At 39.0% G+C, this 23,100-nt stretch overlaps 1 protein-coding gene across 3 annotated transcripts; it reads right to left on the bottom strand.

Annotated features, from left to right (window-relative positions):
* Positions 1-344: 344 nt before the first annotated feature.
* podn (podocan) lies at positions 345-21,383 on the bottom strand. Of its 3 annotated transcripts, none has more exons than XM_088598658.1 (13): positions 19,220-21,383; positions 18,546-18,680; positions 17,236-17,328; positions 16,418-16,548; positions 13,563-13,958; positions 13,079-13,172; positions 12,324-12,388; positions 10,083-10,192; positions 9,561-9,717; positions 8,778-8,893; positions 7,371-8,028; positions 6,554-6,702; positions 345-4,187 (listed from the first exon to the last, which is right to left on the bottom strand). In XM_088598658.1, the coding sequence occupies exons 5-13, from the start codon at positions 13,836-13,838 to the stop codon at positions 4,031-4,033; spliced, it is 1,782 nt and encodes a 593-aa protein (XP_088454784.1). In that variant the 5' UTR covers positions 13,839-13,958; positions 16,418-16,548; positions 17,236-17,328; positions 18,546-18,680; positions 19,220-21,383; the 3' UTR covers positions 345-4,030. The 3 variants fall into 3 exon arrangements, with proteins under 3 accessions (XP_088454784.1, XP_088454782.1, XP_088454783.1); XM_088598656.1 differs by having other exon boundaries at positions 16,418-16,591; XM_088598657.1 differs by having other exon boundaries at positions 16,418-16,591; positions 18,546-21,383.
* Between the last annotated feature and the right edge of the window lie 1,717 nt (positions 21,384-23,100).

Here is a 23,100-nt window from a genome sequence, read left to right on the forward strand (position 1 = left end):
CTCCATGAAACACACAGATAGGGAGAGACAGATCAGCCATTGTACAGCGCCCCTGGAGCAGTTGGGGTTAAGGGCCTTGCTCAGGGGCCCAACGGAGTAGGATTCCTCTGCCGGCTGCGGGATCCCTTCCAGTCACAGGCGCAGATCCTTAGCCACAGAGCCACCGCTCTGCCCATGAATAGCTGACCTTGAGGTGATTTGAACACGCAGCCTTCGGATCTGGAGTCAGAAACGCTACCATTGCGCCACACCACAGCTATACTTATCAAGCTGATCTGTCAGGTCATTTAGGGAATCAGAGGTATATTAAATTTGAGGTAATTGAAATAAACAGCAGCCCTCTCTCAAGGAAAAAGTAGTTATGTATTTCGACTTGCTTTTAAGCCAACAAAGAACATATTCCCAAATGCAAAGCTATAAAAAAGAAGATGACTTCATCATTCAGAATGCGCTGCCAAGCTGTTAAACTGAAATGCAGCATTTCATCACCCTTTTATGCTCTAATTTCTAAAAAGAATACAGTCAAGTTAGCAAACATTTCTTTTACAAACTTTAACAGTGAGTGACTAAACTCCTTCTTAATGTTTGCCCAATGGTGCTGCTTGCCTTTCTTTATGTTTAGAAACTATTACTCAGAATCTAGCAACGTTGTTCTTTGTACCCTGTCAAAATGTTAGTCTTTCAAGGGCCGTTATCTCATGCCAGCAAACACACTGAATCTTGGTGACCTCTATACAGATCGTCTTCTTATTAATGGGAAGAAAGACAGAATGTACTCATGTATCCCAATTTCTTTGTGATGTGGGTCCACTTATGGGGCATACAGTATGTACAATACTCTATTGTGAGAGGTTTCTGGAACAGTGTGGCCAGAATTTTCCAACTCTTATTCTCTGTGGACTGGCAAAACAAGAAGAAAAATCTTCTAATGATCCACTTCCTGAGTGCGTTGAACTCTAATGTCACCTTACTCCTACTCTGCCTTAAAGAAAAACAGCATGAAAACAGCACAAAATCAAAGCGTGGGGAGCCACAAAATAAAGGGGTGACACTGCAGCCCAACACGACAGAACAAAAATATGCAGTGCTGCCAGTAAAGTCAAGAAAATCATGGGAAAACATGTTGGGGAAACAAACGGGGTATATGTAATTATAAAAAGTATATTGTAATTTGTATTTACTGTACAAACACCGTCTATGATTGCAGTGTCTCTTTTTTGTTCTTATCAAAAGCCATTGTTATTATATCATCCAAAAAGTATTTAAAAAACATAAAACATCAACCATTTTGAATGAACACAAACATTTACTGATAGTACAAAAACCATTAAAGGTACTGTGGCATATAGGGTTCTTTTTTACATCATTTGCTTATTCACTGGGTTAGACATTCATTCTTTTCCTATTATTTGTCTGTGTGATGTGTCGGCTGAAGTTTGCAGAAATGCTCTATACAGTATATGAAGAAACAAACTCTGGGAGAAATGACCTCATGGAGTTCTCCTGCTCTTCAGAAGAACTTTTAGTTCAGACCTGTCATTAAAATTAGCATTTTCTTCCAGAATTGGCTTAACATTTAGTCTATATGTCCCTGGATCTGAAAGAACTATATAATTCTTGTCCATCTGTTTTATCTCTTCAGTCCCAAAAGCACTGGAAGTGAGGGCAATGTCTGCCAGGAGAATCATTTCAATAAACATGAATTCTGATTAAATAAAAAAAGGTCAATGAGTGATTCTCGGGGACTGGCCCCAGCTGTCAGGATACAACATGGCGTGAATCACTTAACTGAACCCTCATCTAAACTTCTAGAGTTAATTAGACAATTTACATTTTCAGCATTATTTTAAGTAAATTATTAATTTAATTTATTAACAGATTTCAGTTCAAACACAAAACAGGAGATGCTGAAGTCTCAAAGGGTCAGAAGTAGGGAGCACTTAATTTGTAATATTCTTTAAGATGGAGGTGACATCAGCTTTATTAGAAAGTGTACCCCCAGAGGAGTCTGCATTTACGCATGTTCTAGAAGTAGCACTCATTTACTGTAATTAAAATTCTTGTGATTCTTTTATTATTCATTTTTAATAATGATGCCTCAGAGCATCTTTGGAATTGGAATAACTATGAATTTGGCCTTGGATCTCCACTTCAAAATAAACCTTGTGTGTAGTATATTCTAGTAAAGTAAAAGCTCACACTGTGAGGCTGACAAACAACATACTAGTTCAGCTGAACCCTCTGAAACCCTAAACAGCTTTATTTCACTGTAAATCAGCACCTACAAGACTGATGTGTACATTCTTAGTGTTACATATCAAGGAACAAAATAATTAAAAAGCCTAGTGATTTTGTTTCTCTTAGTAGTTAAGAAAAGAAGGAACCTATCTGCTTGTCATAAGAATGAATGCTTTGTACATCAATACAATTGCTGGCTTGTGTTTTTATTTTTGAACAATTGAATTTCTTTCTGTTAATACCCCACATCTTCAGTTTATAAATAAAATCATCATTTTATATTTGTTCTGAAGATGTTCCTTATTCATCACTATGGTTATGTTGTCCTATGCAGAGCCATAGCTGTCCCAGGCTTAATTGTGACTTTGCTAATCTTCCTTCACCCTGTAGTGCACAGCAAAGACAAGGCTTCTCTCTCTCTCGTGTTCCACAGTCCATCAAATAATTTATTGTGTAATAGCATGTTCAACATAAATGTGAACGTGAGATACAATGCTTCTTCTATAGTGTTTGGTGAAGGAGTATTTCCATATAATGAATCATAAAAAAAATATAAACTTTATCTTCAATAAGAGAAGTGAGACATATTCAGAGTACTAAACTCAAAGCGAAAGTTAAAAAAAGAAAGCAGCAGAGACATCTCTAGCTGCACAAAATAAGGTGCTTGCATTGAAGGATGCAAAACAAGCTAAAAGGATGCCAAGGCTGAACTTAAAGCCAGTCAACATGTGCGAATAGAGTCAAGCAGCATATCTGAAATGCTGAAACGTGCAAGCACAAGTGATTTCTGACAAGGCGCCTCCTCTTAATTCCACTGATTCGGGTACTGAATAACACTGGTTGAATTCCTCATGTTCTTCAAGAGAGGCAGGCAGAAGTCTTGAATCCAATCACAGAAATGTCTGCAGCTTTTAGATCGACAGTGCTGGCTTGGATTCCCCTCTTCTGTCACTGGCTGTTCTTTAAGCAATTGAAAACCAGTCCAAGTAGAGTTTTCAATTGGCTCATCACTTTGATGACCCCCAGATGACAAGTATGCTATTTTGCTAAGAAACTGCTGCATTCTAGGACTACATGTGGTGTCCATGAACACATGATGCTGCACGTGATGCAGAAAAAAAGAACATGCAAAGGCAAGGAAATGTAATGGCATTAACAACAGTAAGAAAAGCGAAGCCAAATGCAACATATTTGGCATCCTGCACCAAATATCAGTCTGACTTCTGCTCTTGTAACACATTTCTGTTTTACAGTCTTCATTTCTGATTCGTTGCTAAATTCTTGTCCTTTTCATTTTTTTTTCCATGATCATTGCATTTGAAAAAGAATGGGAAAAATATGTTGGAAAAAAAATCTGGTATCCGTGTTCCTTTTTCAGCTTGACAAGTATTGCAGATGCTGCGCTCAAAACATCAGCTTATGCAAATCTTCAGTTTCTCCTTGAGGAGATGCTGAATGTCGGCCCCATTTGGCATCCAGATGAGGAGATGAAAGGATGAATTTCTTGATGTAAAAACTCTGGTTCCGGCACAAAGTGGGTAAAACTTCTCTAATGTTCTCTTTGTTAGTATTCTCCCACTTTCCAAAGAGAATGGACATAAGTGTATCTGTGACATGTTTACTGGATCTGTTACTTTAGAAGTCCGAGTGATGTGGAGGTCCTCACTATGGTGGAACGAAACAAGCAAAGTAGATGCACAAAAGGCTCCATCCTGTCTCTTCTACAATTAAGAAAGTAACTGGGAATGGGGTTAGCTGAAGGTGTCTGACCGGTCACTTCACTAGCAGTGGATTACTTGTAATCCTCCTGGCCTTCCTCTTCCCCTCCATCCTCCTCTTCCTCTCCCGGGATGAAGCTCTTCGAAGACGAGCCGATGTCCAGCACCTGCAGGTGCTTCAGGCTGGCAAAGGAGCTCTCCTGCACGGTGTTCACAGACAGTCGGTTAAACCTGAGAAGAAACAGGTACCGGGTTAGGGTTAGGATTACACTTCACTGTAATGGAAAAAGAGAGGGGGAGCAGGAACAATACACCTCTACTGTCCTGCACACTACAGCTCTCTTAGAAACAGAAACAACAGGAATGAAAAGGCAAAAGTGCTGAAAAAATATTTTTACCACATTGAAAGCTCTGTTTACCTATATTTAAGCACCAAACAGTCATATTCATTGGAAATTAATTGCATTTAGACAAAAAAAATAAAATAAAAAAAGATCTGAATGTCCTTATTGCAGACTGGAATATTCTTAATGAATTCTGGTGTATGGGTCTGTATTTCCTATCTGCCAAAGTCTCTTTAAAATGATACTTACCCTTGACCCATTCTAAACCTAAACCTCTACATATTACAAACTGGTACTGGTAAAAAGACTATATACAGTAATAAAACCGTAGAATCTCCTTTAAATGATTTTTAATAATTACGGCTTTAAAAGCGTATGCTTGGGATATTTGTCTTGTTTGGGACAAGACAAGGAACGTAATATCACAATATAATCAGATTAAATGAAAACAGTTTCTAATAAGATATAAGTAATATCTTTTATATACGGTATGTTGTAATAGAACGTTAGACAGAGACAAGATGGAGGTTCTTGTGTGAGCCACATTGCCCAAAGAGCAATGACCTTGTAGGGTGACATTTAAATCCAGGAAGCGGAGACTTCCAGTATCAGTCAACATCTGCTGTCTGGGAAGAGAGCAGATCCTCTGTTATGTGTTTGCACCAAAGGGAGAGAGAGAAGGAAGGATATTCTGTCTGACTGACCGACAGATCTTGAAACCGTGGAACTTATGGTTTTAGAAGAGTCAGACTTTTTGAATTAATTACTCTTTTAGGGTTTTGAAGCCAGTAAGGAGTTTAGCTACTCGGCAGTATTATTAGAAAGGAACTTGGAAAAAGTCTAGTGTAAAGCTCAAAGAGGAGCTTAGATTTTGTTTTGTGCTCTGAATATCATCTTCTTCACTCTGTAAATAAAGGATAAAAATCCTTTTCTTACCTAATAGCTGTGGTTGTGCATCTGTTTTCTCTGAGACCTGCTCATTCAAAGATCCTATTATTATCCCCCCAGAAAAGCCACAAGCATATTGATCAGAAGTTTGTATGACAATTACTAAACCAAGCTCAGCAATATACTTGAAAACGTTTGGAAGATGGTAGTACAAAAATATGTGATTTTCTGGATGTAGAAAACAATCCTTAATATTTATTTTAAATAATCCTTACACCTATATACTGTAGCACTAGGCAATAGGGACTCTCCACCACCATCAAGTTGTGCAGCGAAAAACTCATGAAGCCAATTCATAGAGGGTGATTATTAGGAGGCCAAGATTTGGCTGGGACAGACAGGGGAAATTTGGTCACAACACCTGCGTAACACCCCTACTCTATTCGAGAAATACTGAATTGATTTTTTCTTCACATAGTGAGTTGGGATTTTTAATGACCACGGAGAGTTAGAACCTCGGTTTTACTTCTCATTTGAAGAACAGTGCCTTTTTTCCATATAGTGTCCCCATCACTCTACTGGGGCATTAGGACCTCCACACAGACAAACACCTCTTCCAGCAACAACCTTCACTTTCCCAGGAGGTCTCCCATCCAGGTACTAGCCAGGCTCACACCTACATAGCTTCAGTGGGCAGCCATTTGTTAGTTGCACGGTGCAGCTGGCACATTAAAATTCCAATCCATTATTGCAAAAAATTGCATTTCGCATCCTGAGCAAAAAGAAAGAAAGTTTTTCTGCTTCAAATACGCCCAAGGATGGAATCATAAGTGTCTCAGGAATTATTGGTGTCTCATGATGACTCTTAAAAATGGGGATGTTATTTTTCTTTCAGAAAATACAATCACCAGTGCTGAAATGACTGCTTGTGAAAAAGGCGCTAGACCTTTTCAAAATCACTCAAAGAATAACGCCCCCACAGAAATAAAATAACAACAGGCTTCAGTGGCTGCCACTTACAGTACATTTTACAAAATTTGTTCAGTTTTTCTTTTTAAAAGTAATCCAAGGTCTAAGGCAAAACCAACTAACCATATGGGTAAGGCAGGAGATTTTGTTCTGGAACTCCACACAGCAAATCTCCAAAACATATAAATAGACAGTTTCATTATTGAAAATATACAAGACATGTAGAATTCATCAGAGATTCATGGCTGAAATGTGCCCTCTTTTTAGTTTTTAGATGATAAATTATTTGATTTAACTTATGGAGTAAGTCCAATTTGAGGAAGATTCCAGAGCCTGACCAGGATGGAACATGAGATTTCGGCCACCTTGGAAGACTCAGGGAGGGTAAGGACTGACCTGAGGAAGATTCCCTTGATGTTGGGCGTACTCTCGAAAGCGCTCTCGGACACGGTGCTAATGCGGTTACTCTGCAGGTACAGGTACTCCAGAGATTCCGGCAGGTCAGAAGGAATGTGGGTCAGAAGATTCCTGGACAGGTCCAATGTCTGAAGCAAACACACAAAGTAGATTCTTAAATCCAGCAGGGTTCTTACAGGGAAACATTATCCTCCACAGTCCTGAAGCAGATGCTTGTTTTTCTGTATCAACCCTGCTGTCTGCTTTTACATTTCGGACATTAAAACAGATAGAAGAACTCGGGTACCTTCTTAGCTCCACCAGTTACAGACAACTGTAGTACAGATGGGGCTTTATAGCCCAGATATGACTAATTCATCTGTACTGTCATTGTCTGGATTTCCAAATAAAAGCACAGAACTGTTCAATCTCCACCAGGGTGAGGTGACTTTATGTCTGGCCAGTGACTCTTGTAAACACATCTGTGAGTTTGCAGTATTATATTTAACAGTTCTTCCTGTACCTGCCTCTCATGCTTCCACTCAGGGCTTTGTATTGTGAGAAAAATGAGTACGTGGTCTGTCAACATCCCAGGAATCTGTTTACATTTACATTATTTATACTCTACTGGCACATTGCTTAACTCCAAAAAATCAACTTAACTAAATCAAAAAGATGTACTGAGGCAGTTAAAGGGGAACACACTGAAACACCTTCTACCTTCTAGTAGCTCTAGTAGAGTGTGGAGGTGACAAAAGTCATGACACATGGACTGTGCAAAGAAAGAATGACCCCATTGCCAACTGCCCCCACTCACAGTGAGACTGCTGAGCTCCTGCCAGGCCCCCTGGTAGATGGAGTTGATCTTGAGCTGGTTGCTGCTGAGGTTGAGCTCTCGCAGCTTGGTCATGCCGCCGAGAGCGCGATCAGGGATAGTGACCAGCTGGTTGTCCTTCACCTTAAGGATCTGCAGACTCCTAGGCAGGCCAGCCGGGAGGCTGTGGAGCTCGTTGCCCGAGAGGTCCAGGGACTCCAGCAGCCGGAGCTTGCGGAAGGCCTCGCGGTGCAGGCGGGGGCTGGTGAGCTTGTTGTAGCTGAGGTTGAGTTCGGTGAGGGTGTACAGCATGGCCAAGTCATTGCGGTTGATCTCCAGGATCTGGTTGTGCAGCAGCATGAGGGTTTTGGCACGACGGGGGAGCCCACGGGGCACGCGCTCCAGCTTGTTGTTGTACATGTGCAGCGTGTGCAGCTTCTTCAGGCCCTGGAAGGCCAGCGGGTGAATGGAGCGGGCCCGGAGCCTGTTGTTGTGGAGCAGCAGGTACTCCAGGTTGCGGATGGGGGTCAGCGCGTCTGCTGGGATGCTCTGGAGGGAGTTCTTCTCCAGGTGCAGAAGTACCAGGCTGCGAGGGAGCCCCTTCGGTACCACGGTCAGGTTGTTGTTAGACAGGTCCAGGTACTCCAGGCGGTTCAGGTTGCTTTGAAAGAGACATGAATTTATACAAACACTGTTGTTCTAAAAGGAACCTTCCGGAAACGTGCTTAGAGCCACACATCCGATCAGTGCACCCCCTGACCTTAGCTCTGCCATTGTGATATTAGTTCTCTCATGATTTCCTCTTTTTAATGAATGACGATGTCTCAGGTTATGAAGCCATCCTGTGCCTTTAGCAGACAAACATTCCTCAGCTTCTTATCAACTTATATGCTTCCTGTAAAATGCTTATCTTTGCAGGGCTTCATCCTTTATTTTGGTTCATTTGTATCATTTATTTCAAACATGTTGAGTGGTGTCCATATTTAATAAAAAAGCACAAAAAACAAGAGACTCACAAAAAGTCAAAAAGCACTTTGCTGTTTATGGTAAAACATAGCATAATAAGCATTGATAAGCAATAAGTTAATAAATACAATTTATGAGTTGCCTTATAAATGTCTGGTTATCTGCATTTTCTTACACAGATAACACAAATATCACGTATGTTGTTAGCCTGGGGACCTGGGTCAGTATGCAGGCTGCAAAAAGATCAAAAGTATAGCATAATTGTAGTTTGAAATGTAAAAAAAACTTTCTTCAACTGAAATGTTTTTTTCTTCACTTATAATTGGTTGACAGTTTTGAAGGTGGGTACAGTGGGATGGGTCTCCAGTTAAATTTCAGGAAGTCCTATGTACATTTATTCTTTCAGTAATGGGTTCCTGAGTTCAACAGTGAACTTTTACTCACCTGAAAGTCTCATTGTCCATGCCATCGTTCCTCAGGAGGTTGTTCTGTAGGTACAACTCCCGCAAATAGGGCAGTTTGTCAAAAGCTCCCTTAGGGATCCTCTCCAACTTGTTATTCTGTAAAATAATTAAGAAAGGTATCGAGACACTTGGTTGGAGCACAGCAGACATTTTTGTAAAATATTACCTCCCTCACCCCCCAACTACAACCTTGACAGACTGGAATATGTGTTATTTTAAAATTTTATTTTGGTACAAACTGGATTGCCAAGCGTGCATTCCTACACTTATCTGCACTTATCTAGACATTTCTTTAAATTCCCAGTGATCTCAGGAAACTGTGCCAACTCCAAGCTGAAAAGAACATTCCCACCCATTACTGCTTTGTCATGGTGTGTCAGCCTTCATATAATGTAGAATTATATTCTAGATTCTCCTAGGATAACAATATCCTGTAACATGTGCCTACTGTTTAGCCATTACCAATATACTGGGCTATTTTATTATCACAGAAAAATAAGATGCTACTTATAAAACATATTTATTATCACATGCTCTTATGTTTGGATTTAATTTTCAGACATTCTTCCAACAAGAGCTGTTAAATCGCTATACATAGGAATGGATGCAGCATCTAGATGCAGTGGAGTACAAATTGAAAACGTTTACCCATTGTTTGGTTTCAAAGTGAGCTGGCGCCTCTCAGGTAAGTATCACTGAATTGTGTGAATTTACACTAAAGCAGCCAGCTTTAGAAAAACTCCAGGTCTCCAGGTCTGTGTACCTTTAAGTGGAGGCGGTAGAGGGCAGAAGGCAGGTTCTTGGGCACGAATCTGAGGAAGTTGCTGGACATGATGAGGATCTCTAGGGCATCAGAGCCATTGAACATCTGGTCAGGAAGGCCAGCATCAGTCAGCTTGTTGTTGTGAAGATACACTGACCTGAATCAAGCATAATGTAGGCCCAACACACAGATGCAGAGAGGGGGGAAAACATTAAAAGCTGAGAAGACCCAACATATCTTCACTCCAATCAGAATGAAACAACCTCTCTTCTTATTAAGCAATGAAAAAAAAACAATAAACCCATGCACACCACAATAGAGCTATTTTTCCACCCACAGTGACATTCTACTTGAATTTATATCAACTCAGATTTTAACACTCACATTTACAATAAATGCATATCTTTAAAAGAAAAGCTGACTTTGCACTCTTCTGAACAACTGATCTACTTAGCATAATTTCCCTCTCAGAGTTTTGTGACAGCTGTCAACGAGATACTAAAACACAAGTAAAGTCTTTACTTGAGATGTGGCTTCTGTCCAAAGGTATATGGGTAGATCTTGGTTAACTGGTTGGCTGCAAAGTCTGCGCTGACCAGTGAAGAGGGCAGAGACTTGGGGGCAGTAGTGAGCTGAAAACACAACCCAATACAGTGTTTGAGTAACAATTGTACAGCAACACCCAAAGCTCTGGATGACTGACACTAGGCATCAATTGAAAACAAAGAATTCTGGCAATTCATCTCCATTTGCAGCATAAACCTGTGCTGTGATGACCTGATTGATTAACACCTTTTCAAGTTCTTGCTTATATAGACTGTTCCTAATTAACAATGCAAGAATGTGCCATTGTAAACATGTCCGATTTTGATATGCACAGTTATTCTTTGATTAAATCAGATAACATGTTTAGAATATGATGAGTGTTTGAACAGTGACTGTTCTGCATTTTTTTTTTAACAATGACATACCTCTTGTTAAAATGCAGTTAGCAGTTACTGCCTCTTCACTAGATCCCAGGTCAACAAATCTGCCATTTAGGTACAGGATGTTTTGATTCTTATTAACTTATTAACTATTATTATTGCAAATTCAAAGCTGTAATTATTCTATATTACAGCTGTCTCTGTTCTGTTGAAAAAATATTATTAGGATGTCTCATTCAAAAACTGGTTTTCTAAAATGAGCAGCCACAGACTGATTTGGATTAATGGTCAGAATCACCTGTTAACTCTGCTTCAGTGACTTATGAGGTAGAGCACAAAGTTTAAGTTTGAAGCAGCATGATTTGTTGCATAATAAGCAAATTCATAGTCTTTTTAACTTCCAGAGATCATGAACACTGGAAACGAAGAGCACACAATATGAGTCACATATGAAGTTGGGTGTCAAAGAGCATAGAGAAACTGAATCTTCTGCAGGATATGAATCCTTTGCCGTTACCCTGAGATTTTTTCTTCATTCCTTTTTGAAATGGAAAAAAAACATCCCTTTCCTATCACAAGACATCTCATAAATACCTCCAGGGCTTAAGTTAAAAGCTCCTGGCTGCTCTTGGAAGTAAATATTTGTTTAGAACGTAGTCTATCTTAGGCAATGTGCATGGTACATAGATTAAAACAGAGCACGGGTGTTTTTGGAGATTAGCAAGCACTTAAAATCCCCACTCTGTATCCCTAGCACAGTCATCCTTTTAAAGTTAAAGACCAATAAATCTGCTGCATGTCTGCTGTCAGAGGGAGAAAGTGCCAGCAAGCCTAGCCATGAACATTCAGCAGCTTTTTTAATTCTAAAAGCTGGCAAGCGCAAGGGCAGGATGATTGGGGGCAGAAACTGGCACCCAGAGAAGGAAAAGCCACTAACAAAGCACAGTACACTGGAGCCAAGAGGGTGGCGACAGATTGGGACCAGAAGAGGAATTATTATCCATCTAAATACAAAACAAGGTAAATAGGGCAAGAAATCTGTAAACTGGCACAAGTATAAAATTACAAGTGCACCAGCCTGTGAGAAAGAATAATTACTAACAAAATGCAGACTGTGTTTATATTTTAGTATTTATACCCATTCTGACATGTATTAGTGATGAGAAAAGTAATTCATTTGACTCCATTATGGTGATCCAGTTAGCAAACCCTGAGTTAATGATCCGAGAGATATGACCATGGATAATTACATGGTGGTACTGGAATACACAAGAGGCAGTCCAAACTTCCAACATCTATTATTGCTATGGGCTTGCTGAGCCACAGGGAAAGACAAACAAACAAAAGCAAACCACACAGAGTGTGTTTGAGCTCACTGATTCTAGATCAGCATGGTGATAGAACAGTGATCAATCTCACAATGACCTTTATTGCCAAAGCCAGCAAAACCGAGGTCTCTTCTAAGAAGCAAGAGATTAATTAGGTGGCAATATGGAAATTGGAATATCTGACCAGCCTCAATCACATTGATGCATTGTAGGTAAGAGAAACTGAAGCGATTTTATGCCAAACAAAGTCATGCTATGGCTATGCTTTCTTTCCATAAACAATGATAAAATCTTCAGTGAAAGTCTAAATATGATGTGATTTGGAGGTGAAATACGTGAGTCATCTGGTGGTGTATATATACACTTGTCTAGGGTCCCTAAGTGGCCTAAAAATGACTCAGATAAAAAAGCTCAAACTGTGCTAATGTACATTTTGAATGCCAAGAAAAACCGAAAAAGGGACCCCTGGAAAGGCGCCCCCTTAATGTGTTGGACTCGTAATCACTTACCTTGTTGTTTGCCAAGTATAAATAACTGAGGTGATCCAGCAGTTCAAATGCCTCATCATCAAGACCTGTTAATAAGAAAGTCCAGCCTGACATATTGCTTGAAAGAATCTTAAAAATTACAAGTTGTCTTGTAAGGCATGAGGTTCCTGGGTTAGTGAAGTATATCTGCCAGCTGTGTGAGAGTGTACAGGAGGCAGCATTTCTCAAATTCAATGTAATTCTAAGGACCATCAGGCATATTTATACTCAATTAGTTAGACTGACGTAATTGCAAAAAAAATAGACTGATGAGGAAATATTTAACAAAATAAATGGCACTCTTAGATTTTTTTTAAAAAAGAGAGCAGGAACATTGAACGTGTCAATAAAACACGCACACTCCAGATGTTCTGCTCTCCGTTACTCAGAACAAAGCTACATAAAATACTCTCCCTGACACATCATGTGACAAAAAGGAAGACTTGACAAAATCTGAAAACTGGCACAGCAGACATTTGCGAGCTGGCTTCAGTTGCCATTGTGTACTGTACTTTACTTCCTTTTTTAAAATTTAATAGATCGGCTTTTGCATTCATTAAATGTTGTATCCAGGGGCATCAGTTCTAAATGACTAGCAGCAGCATTACTTGATCAGATGTACTACTGTAAAGAGTCGGGGTGTAGCCCTGAAGAGAGACTCCAATCCTGTCTGCGTGCTGTGCACATGTGGGAATCGTATCGGAGGTGCCGAATGTGCATTGTGCAGGTACTCTCACCATGAGATGTGAGCCTGTTATTCTGCAGGTTGAGTGTCTCCAGTCTGAAGAGTCGAGACAGCTCATCCACCGTCACTGCTTGTATCTGATTGTTCTGAAACACAAGAGCGACAGGCCCCAAATGCAATTCAATTTTGCTGTTTGCGAGATTTATTACCATGCCTGTACTACATATAAACTGTGTTCCAGTTTGTTATCATATTTTACAGCGCAGCCACCATGAGATCATTGTGCTTTCCTTTGACATGGTTCTTTTTTCACCTGTACCAACCACAACAGACTTCCACAGCAAGGTACAGTCAGAATAAAATGATCGTACTGTACATAACGACCATCAACATACTTCATATTTCTTAAGGCACAAAAAACAAACAGATTATAATTAAACTTGGCTTAAGATATACAAGTAAACCCATGTACCATGCAATAGCAGGGCACCTGTCAAATTGCTTTCTTGTACTGTAAAGAGCCAGTAGGGTTCTACCTGTAGAGAGAGGTGCCGAGTGGTGTCTGGCAGCCCACTGGGAAAATGCTCCAAGTCCACCCCAGCACAGTCCACCACCCCCTCAGGAGTACAGGCACAGTCCTCAGGGCAGTCCACCACCTCCGTCAACTTAACAGTGGGGGGGGTTGTCTCTTCTACCCACTCCTCCTCTTCTTCCTCCTCCTCTTCTTCCTGCAACTCAGCTTGGCACTGCACCAGCCCCCAGCTCAGCGACAGCACCAACAACACGAACAGGAGCCCCCTGGCCTGCGTCATGTTCGGTATTACTCTGGAAAAGCAGTTGTTCGAGACGGCAAACGAGTGCCTCCTCAGCCTCTCTAAATGGGGTCCCTTTAGCAAGGCTTTGAATAGGGACCCCTCCCTGCCAGCAGCAATCTGGAACAAAGCACAGCCAGCAAATTACTAATGGATTTCTGTCTGCATTTTCAGTTCTAAATCATCTCATGGGTCTCTATGAGAGGAAGGCAAATCTAATTAAAATCATTTGCTGACTTTTGTTTTCCATAAATTGAATACATCTTGGGTTTCAGAGAATGGCGCTTTCTCTAAAGAATAATACGAGTGAGAAAAGTAAGTAAAAGCAGAAAATACACTGGCTTCTAACACAATAAAAAGACTGCATTATTATAGGACGGTGCTATTCCGTGCCATTTGAAGGACAGAACACAAAGATGTAATGAACATAGAAGCAGCAGCAGAACCCAGGCTTGAGCCAAGAGATTGTCCATTGATGGAGATATTGAAAGTCACTAAGAGAATAAATTTGTTTTGTCCCTGGTACTTTGGGAGGTCTCCGTTTTCCTAACATGGCTGCTGTTACATAATCAGGAATGTGGAGCAACACACCCAGACAGTCAGTCTGTCTGAACACATCCCTGAACCCTTCTTAACCTCTGGACGTCACCTGCTCTCACACACAGCTGTGCAGCTGTAAAATACAGACATCTACATAACACAGCTGGAGGCTTTGGGAATTATCTTGACAATGCATATTTGCAGAATACAGTCATGCAGCTAAACCAATTTTATGCCGCTTGTCATCACTGAAACGTTCTATGTAAAAAACACGTCACAGTGGGCAGTGTTAAATATACATTAATTTGCATTTATTTTTATGCAATTTCACATTTTGTACATTTTATTTTGCACCAGTGAAGGAGTTTTGTTTTTTATTCTCTGTGGAAATCAGAAATACTCTGCTTATTTTGTTAATTAGAATATGCCAAGGTCTTTGAAATTATGACTGCTCGTAATCAATATGGATATGGATGAATTGCAAAGTGTATATGGTGAATTGCAAAGCTTCTATTAGCTCTAAATCACAGCAGTTTATTTAGATCTGCATTTTACTTTGCTAGAGTAGGAGCACATAGCACTTACCAATCTACTACTAAATTCAAGTACATATTGGCAGGCATCTCCCACCAACTAAATCTGTCCTAGTCCTGCCTGCTAACCTTTTCGTGTCTTCCTGATGACAATTCCCAAGGCCATGAGGATGAGCACATTTGACCTCTTTTGGAGATTGTTCAAACTCTTTTCTCATTTCTAATGGTAAGATTTCACCAAGCATTTATTGTTAAACATAAGAGCATGAGTGTTGTTTGCAAAACAGGAAAGCATTGTTTGGACAGCTGACATAAAAGGATACAACACTAATTACTGCACTAATTATTGCAATTTTCCTACTGAAACTTCCAAAAAATATGTTGATTTTTTTAGGATACCTGCGCAGAGCTCCTGTGAACATGATATATTTATTGGATTTCTAAACAAACCAAAGTATGGATTTCTTGGAGATGTTTTTAGTTTGGATTCAGAGACGAAAACTGAAAGACACATGTACATACCTGGTACTGCCACCAGTACAGGTAGACACTGGTACAGCCACTCTATCTGAAACCAGGCTGTTTATCATTAGATGAAGTTTACAAGTACTGAATGTGCTCTAAAAAGTTTTCAAAAGCACAGTCAAGCAAGTTGTTGATAAGAGGTTCTAGTGAAATAATTAAAGAAACAGTGTGCCCATTCTTATGTCTACATATACACATTTTTCTTCACAAAAGCAAAACTTCTTTTCTGATTTTTTAGAAATCCTTGGATTACTGAAGATTATGGAGGGAGATTATTGTAATCTTTTACAACGAGACACTAGCAATGAAATCAAGGTTAAAGTTTAGTGAACTGTGGAATTATGAATCAAATTCATGATGACTGCATCCGTAAGGCAGAAGCCTGCATCAGGACTTGCTGCAACATACAACAGTGCATTGCACAAGCTTATCTGTGGTGAAGCAGTATCTCTGTGTCACGAGAGGCAGATTAAAGCCCTGTAACCTGCTATCGCACAGCATTCTGCTTGGAAAACCATCGTCTTAGAATTGCCAGCAATCTATTTGGCAGTGGTGGAAAAAATCCAGCAGGCAATATGTTTGCACTGTTATTAACTTCTCCCAGACAATCACTCAAGCCACATTACCTGTCTCCCAGAGGATCTGCTCCATATGTATACACCAAATTATTATGTGCCCCATTCAACGACACAAAACCACTTTTCAGTTAAGAATACTGAGATATTTATATCTATTAGTTTTGAGATCATAAGTAATAAATTACTAATTCATGGTTGTTCACAAATTGCATACCACGAAGTGCAGATTGAAACTAATCACAGTATCCATATTTTTTAAGTCATTAAAGCATTATGGTAATAATTAACTGCATAGTGAAAATTAATAGTTTTAACTAAGAGGGTCGTAAGAATCACTTCTCAAAAATGTCTGATTGTCAGATAACAATGGAATGATAGCATTTTTACTGTGAAAAAAACTCACCTTTATTGGCTCGGGTTAGTGCTGAAGGAAGTGATAAAGTCTGACTTTAAAATCCACAAAACACAATCCCATGTCAGGACTGGAAGAAGCCCTGAGCTCGACAGAGACGGTGCCACTACCACCAAGAGATCCTTTCCAGATGTGTGTGCGTGTGCGAGAGAGAGCGAGAGAGAACTAGTGAGAAGGAGAGAGAGAACAACTGAAGAAACTGAGGAAGACATGCTCAATCTTTCCAACTAAGAAATTCCTGCTCTCTGACTTTTTTTTTGTCCCACGACAGGTCTTTTCCAGTTCCCGTATGGAAATGTCTTTACATTGCAAAGGAAAGATTAATTTGTGCAGAATAAAAGAAATATCCCTTTGCATCTTGGAAATCAGCCCATTTCCTTTCCAAGATTTAACAGAACCCAAAAGTAGGGCAAATAGTTGTTGCCTACAATAAATGTCTTCAGAGCCACTGGGTTTTAAAGACATTGTTACTTTCATACAGTAAAATAAAGATAGCTGTCTATGTTGAACTCCGCTTTCTATTCTGTTACTGCCTTTGAGTTTCAGCACTTAAGAGCGTCAGAAAATTCTTTTGAGCAACATTGACAAATTAAAAAAACTGGATGCAATGTGTTTGTTTTCTTTGGTCTTGATCTCCAGATTCCATTCCAAACAATGTTTCAGAAAGTTTATAAGCCAGAGGAGGACTTTTGAACCAATTCTCACCCTTTCATCAAAGTTTCCGTTCAAAATACCTTTTTGAAACAGGAATTCAGCGGCCAATTTTCAGACACTTTGCTGTCTTTACAAGAAAGTAACAAAAACCTTACCGTGCAGTAACCAAATCTTCCGAACAACTCTCCAGGACTTTGTGTTAAAGCTGAGCCGCTGAGATTACCAAGAAATTGTTACTTCTCTTATTCCTAAAATACAAAAACAAGCCTTTTTGTACATTATTGGAAACATGCATGTATTCACTCAAGAATTATACGACTAATACTGCCTGATGCTCCTGAGTACAGTTATAGTTCAGCTGTGGTCTTGATTAAAAACAAAACACTTGCATGAAAAGGTTTCTTTAAGTGTGATGCAATACTTTTTGAAAAGCCTAAGCGAAGGGGGAAGAACAGGCACATTTGCTTTCTCTGAGAGCTGTTACAGGTGAATGCTCCAGCAGAAGGCAAGATCTTCACTTACTCCCCCTTTAACATTCCCTTCACTTTAATTGCCCCCTCTTAAGTTGCCCCCTGGGGATGAAAAAAGTTTAATTTAATTCATTTTTTCCAAACCTGTAACAGCGGGAATGTAGTGGAAATGTCAAAAGAAAAAGGATAGGCTGTTAAGGGCTCAGTGTGATCATTTCTGAACTGCACCTGAGATGAAAACCAGACAAGCAGCCAGGCTAGAAAAAAACAAATCAGAAGACAGGGACCCTTGTCTTCTCAGAGCTTGTTTACAGATTTTCTCATTTCTTTGTCTTTCTCTCTCCCTCACCTGTAGCACAGTCAACCTTAATCAAAGCAGAATTTTTGGCACAGATATGTTGATTTCACCCTCCCATATCCATAAAAGGTCATGAAAGAAACGCATCTGAAATGATTTAAAGCAGAAAACCGCAGCTCCACTGCCTCCCCCAAAAGATCCCTAGTGATTCCAGTTTCTCCAGAAGGAAATATGCAATATTTCCGTAAGGATTGACAGATACCAGACCCCACATTCCTAATATGAAGCACCCACCCGAGATTCCTTATAGCCAGATCTTAGTCTTGTAGGATCACCCTGGAAAACGTCACTTTCAATCAATATAATCAATATAATTTCTAAAATGCACCATGTTATTGTTTAAAGTAATGTCATAATACTGCAATATATCATTTGAACTAGTGCATTATTAATACCCATAGTAGCAGTTACTGGTGTTTAACAAGCTGATGCCTTCATTCACAGGAACTTTAAAAAAAGGAGAAGGAAAAGCACATTTGCTTTCTCTGTGAAATGTTAAGGTGAATGTTCCAGCAGGAAAATTCAAACACGGTAACAGAAATTCTACTCAGTAGTAAAGATCAATGAAATTAAAAGATTAGAGTTTAACGCTAAGCAGTTATATAGCACTCAGAGCAAACAGAGAGATGGGTCTTACCATGTACTGTGCAATCTGAACAGGTGGATCTTGAAGAGGCACGTAAAACACTGCCTTCAACAGGGGTGGGTGCACTTGTCCTTTATAGAACGAGCTCACACATTTCCTGCTGTGCTGTCTTATCTGAAACTTTACCTGAGAAAAATATTACACTGACTGGTATTACCTAGGCAACAAGTATGACCGGGATCACACAGAAAGTGTGAAAGTATAACATCTGGAACGTGTTTGAAAGGCAAACCATTTATATTAAAAAATATTCTCTTATAAAAATGTGTAAGCCCATATAAAACCCATAAAAAATCAAATGGGTAACTGCTACCCTACCAGAATTATATTTTGATTTGTAGGTTATATAGAACAATGATGAAAAATACTTTTTGGTGTAAAAAATAAGTGTTAAAGATTAGCAAAACTGCAGAATTTCCTCAGTCTGTTAACATAAATCAGATGGCGTAAAACAATAAACCATATAGGATTCCAAAGCTCTAGTCCAACTGCTACAGTCTTTAGTTTCACACGACAGAACACAGCCACTGCAAAAACACAGGAACCAGACCTCAAAATGAATCATTAGCTACATAATACAAGTACTAATTGCAAAAGCCAACGCATTTTACAGGCCTTCACACACTCTCCCGATACATTCGACCAGCAGAAGGTTAGAAACCTACCAAACAGACATTGTTGGTCTTTCTGGGCTGCATTTGCTTTAATAAAAATGTTTCACGCATGGCTCTCCATGCAGCCTGCACCAAATTCCCTGGGCTGCCAAGTTTCAGACTCAGAATTTACTGCTTAAAAACTTATTTCCAGACATGTCATCAAAAATATTCATAAGCACCTCTGATCCAAAGTAAAAAAAAAGGGTTGTGTTGCTCTGATTCACATGCAGGGCTAATCAGCCATCACTCCGCATCCTGCATAGTGAGCCAAGTCCAGCCTTATTGTGCACAGCCTCCAAAAACAACTTTTGCTAAAGTGCGCAATTCCCTTTTAACTCTAAAAACCGACTGCGTGTTCTACTGCAGTTGAGAAGCAATAATTTCACATGCATGAACTGAGCAGAGCTTCCATTAGAAAATTGGCCCATTAGTAAAACTGAATTATTGCCTGGATGCTGAAACTCTTTGCTCAAGTAATCACAGACCCCTCACAATCACTTTTATGCATTCAAGGTTCTGAAACTATTATTAAGAGTTCAACTAGAAGTCTATGTATTAACAGTAGAGCTAAGGGAAAGCCAGCATCCATGTAGAAAAGGTAGTCTTAACCAGCAAACTATATTTCATGGTTGAAGCAACAATGGCACTGACCGGTAAAATTCATGATACGGTTACATTTCCAGGAGACGTTTGAGAAAATTCTGAACAGAAGAGTAATTTTCTATGTGTAAATACCCCAAATCCTCAGTATTATATGTAAATGTAAGGATTAAGAACTGAAAATGAGCAGAACATACACTGCAGCATAGTTGTGTCAATGTGAGGTAATTAGGGGAATGCCACAAGGAACTGTTTTAGAAATCCTACATTTCACACTTCATATTAATTTAGATTCAGAGTCTAACATTGTAGTTATTCCATTTCATACAGAAATTGGGAAGGAGGGGGTTATACAAAGAAATTGTGTGTGACATGTCTATGAACGTAGAACATTTTGGAGCTGATAAAGAAGAACGTAGAGTTCAGTTTTGGACAGGACATTACAAGCAGGATATTGCTGTATTGAAAAAAATTGAAAGAGGGACCAGAAACATTTTCCAGCCTGAAAGCATATTATACATAGCAAGGCTAATGGAAAAGAATCTCTCCGGTCTTGAACACTCTGCAGGGCAATTTGGTTCAAGATTCAAATTGTCCTCAGAGGCAGGGGTGCCCTAATCCTGTCACCAGACAGAACTACAGGTTTTATAGGCAGCCTCCTTTTCAGAGTCGATGAGAAGAGATATGGAGCTCCTGTTGCCCTCTCCTGTCTAAACTATTGATTTAGCCAACTACTTCACAGCAGAAACAGAAACCAGAGTCACCCCAAACCTCCAAAGTCATCCAAAGTCTTACTTATAAAGTGCAAGGTACGTACTGTAATTAAACCCTTGAAAAAGGTTATATCTGAACACATACCACTCCAAAATATTCCATTTCAACAACACGCTGACAGTAATAATGAAAATGTCATGGAGATCAAAATGTTGACAAAGTAGGGTGTTGTAAAAATATTTGCTGCACTTGAAATAAGTTGCCAGTATTACTTTTTTTTGACTGGCATAAAATCAACAGTGAAACAAAGACCCAGGGTCACAAGTGGAAATTAAGAGGAAATGTTTCCAAGAATATAACCAGGGGGCCACTTTAATTACACAAAGTAAATGAGTTGCGCTGACCCAGGCCTGTCGCAGAGCCTGAATCTGACAAAAGTCTGCATGATAGTCTATATCAGATTGATAAAGAAATCAGCATACAAAAAAGAAGAACGGACTATTCATTTGCAAAATATTTGTTTATGTTCTTAACATGATTGTGATGACTGTAAAGTTTTTACCAAAATACAAAATTACAAATAACATACCTAGTAAATAATGGTAGAACAGTGAACCAACCACTGTCAAACAAAAAGACAATTTTGAGCACTGGGTTTGTAAGTTGCAGTTCTGGGGTGGGTTAACTTTTCTATGTAATCGGGGCATTTCATTGCCAATACTGCAGAAGACAGCTGAAGTATTGGTACAAGTCAGAATTTTCTTGAAGTCAATATAACCATTCAGACTATAAACTCAATTGCATGTGAAAGGCACACACAATCTCAAGGATCCTAGTGTTATCTTCTTAAGCATCAAAATATTTGCAGGCTCATGCTGTTATTAAAGAGGCATCAATCATATCGCCTATCTTCTCCTTGTTACCCAGAACAGAATTCTTTTATAATTAAAACATACAAATGTGTATCATATGGTTTCTAACATACTCATATTGGAAGCCAGTTGCCACTACAGGACATTTCAGCCTGTGCAACACTGAAATGATTCCCCATATTAACTCTACTGTCATGTTTGAGAAATCTTTTAGAAGTCAGACTGCATACTCATTGTCTTGTCACAAGATGCTGGAAGAAAACATGCAAAACATATCATAACCATTATACCTATAGTAAAAAAGACAGATTCAGATATGAATAATTCCCTAGTGTGTTATGCATCACATTATAATCAGAACATTTTCTCTAAAAGTTCAGTCATACATAAAAATCTATGAGGATAAACTGCTTCAGAGTCTATTATTGCAGCATTAAATCCTTAGAGACTGGCAGCAGGAAAACAGCTGGTAGATTATTTCAAGAAGAAAGATTGAGAGATTTGACTTTCTGTGGCAACAATAATCATTGCAAATCCTGCATACTACACTTTAACATATGTACAATGCACAATATATGTCCATACTTGTTCTGCCGAACATGTGCTACAGCATAATAAAAAGGCAATTAAAACTGTCTACAAAACTTTCATTTGACTAGACCAACAAACACATAAGTATTTCAGGTGTGCTCCGTCTAGTTGTACTAGTATCTAAAAAGACTCAACTTTTCATTTTAGGAACACATTACTCATTATTTAGAATTACAGGAATATTTTGTATATTTCCCAAATGCTTCAATCATCAGGAATATAAGAATGTGACATTTCCCCATTTTATTAATAATATTTTCGTGTAACAGCCAGTTTGTAATGCTAAGTACATACTGTACACTAGCTACAACCAAGAAATTCCACATATCATGAAAAATAATTAAATTAGAAAACAAAGACTGTAAATGAGGTACTGTAGCTCCCGAGGAATTACATGGTACACAATACCTTATGCTATAAACATATCTTCAGATCAGACTAAATGATCTATATTTTCATCATGAGATTTTAGATCTCATAGGCTTCTATTTCTATATTGCAGAATTCGATACCGTGTCAGCAGTAAACAAGTCATGACAAAAGAAAACCTGCGGCCAAGAACAAAGACAACAGAACAGCCCATTATTTTCTGAATAAAACATTTTTAACTGATTCCAAGAATTATGAGGGACTAACCATAATCTTAACTCTCCAACCTCAACAACACTGACTTTAATAACATAGGAGTATGTAGAACTACTTTGTTTCAGTAAGCGTGCCCAGAGTCATGTGACTTAGAGTAATGTGAAACGGTTTGATGGAAATAATTATTCTGAGTGATGACAAGTAGTCCCAAAACTTCAGTAGGAAACATTGTTCAATTTAATTGGTTCTACATGCAAAATGAAAACCATTTCAATAAAGGCCAAGTAAGATGTGCTGCATATATACTGTACAGAAACCTGAAATCCTAATAGTATTTGAAACTTCTGCTTTTCTTGTAGACTTTAAGGAAAAACTGCAACTACCAGTATCTGTGTGAGCATATATGTGGAACAGGGATAAGTTTTTTTGTTTGTTCTTATTTCTTTGGAGTATTTGACTTTCAGGCATGGAAATTATTTTAAAGCATTTCAAGTGAATTTTTGTTTTTAACCACGACTCTCAACTTAT

Source organism: Lepisosteus platostomus, chromosome 11 (genome assembly GCF_059453375.1).
Source record: "Lepisosteus platostomus isolate fLepPlt1 chromosome 11, fLepPlt1.hap1, whole genome shotgun sequence".
NCBI classification, from domain to species: Eukaryota; Metazoa; Chordata; class Actinopteri; order Semionotiformes; family Lepisosteidae; genus Lepisosteus; species Lepisosteus platostomus.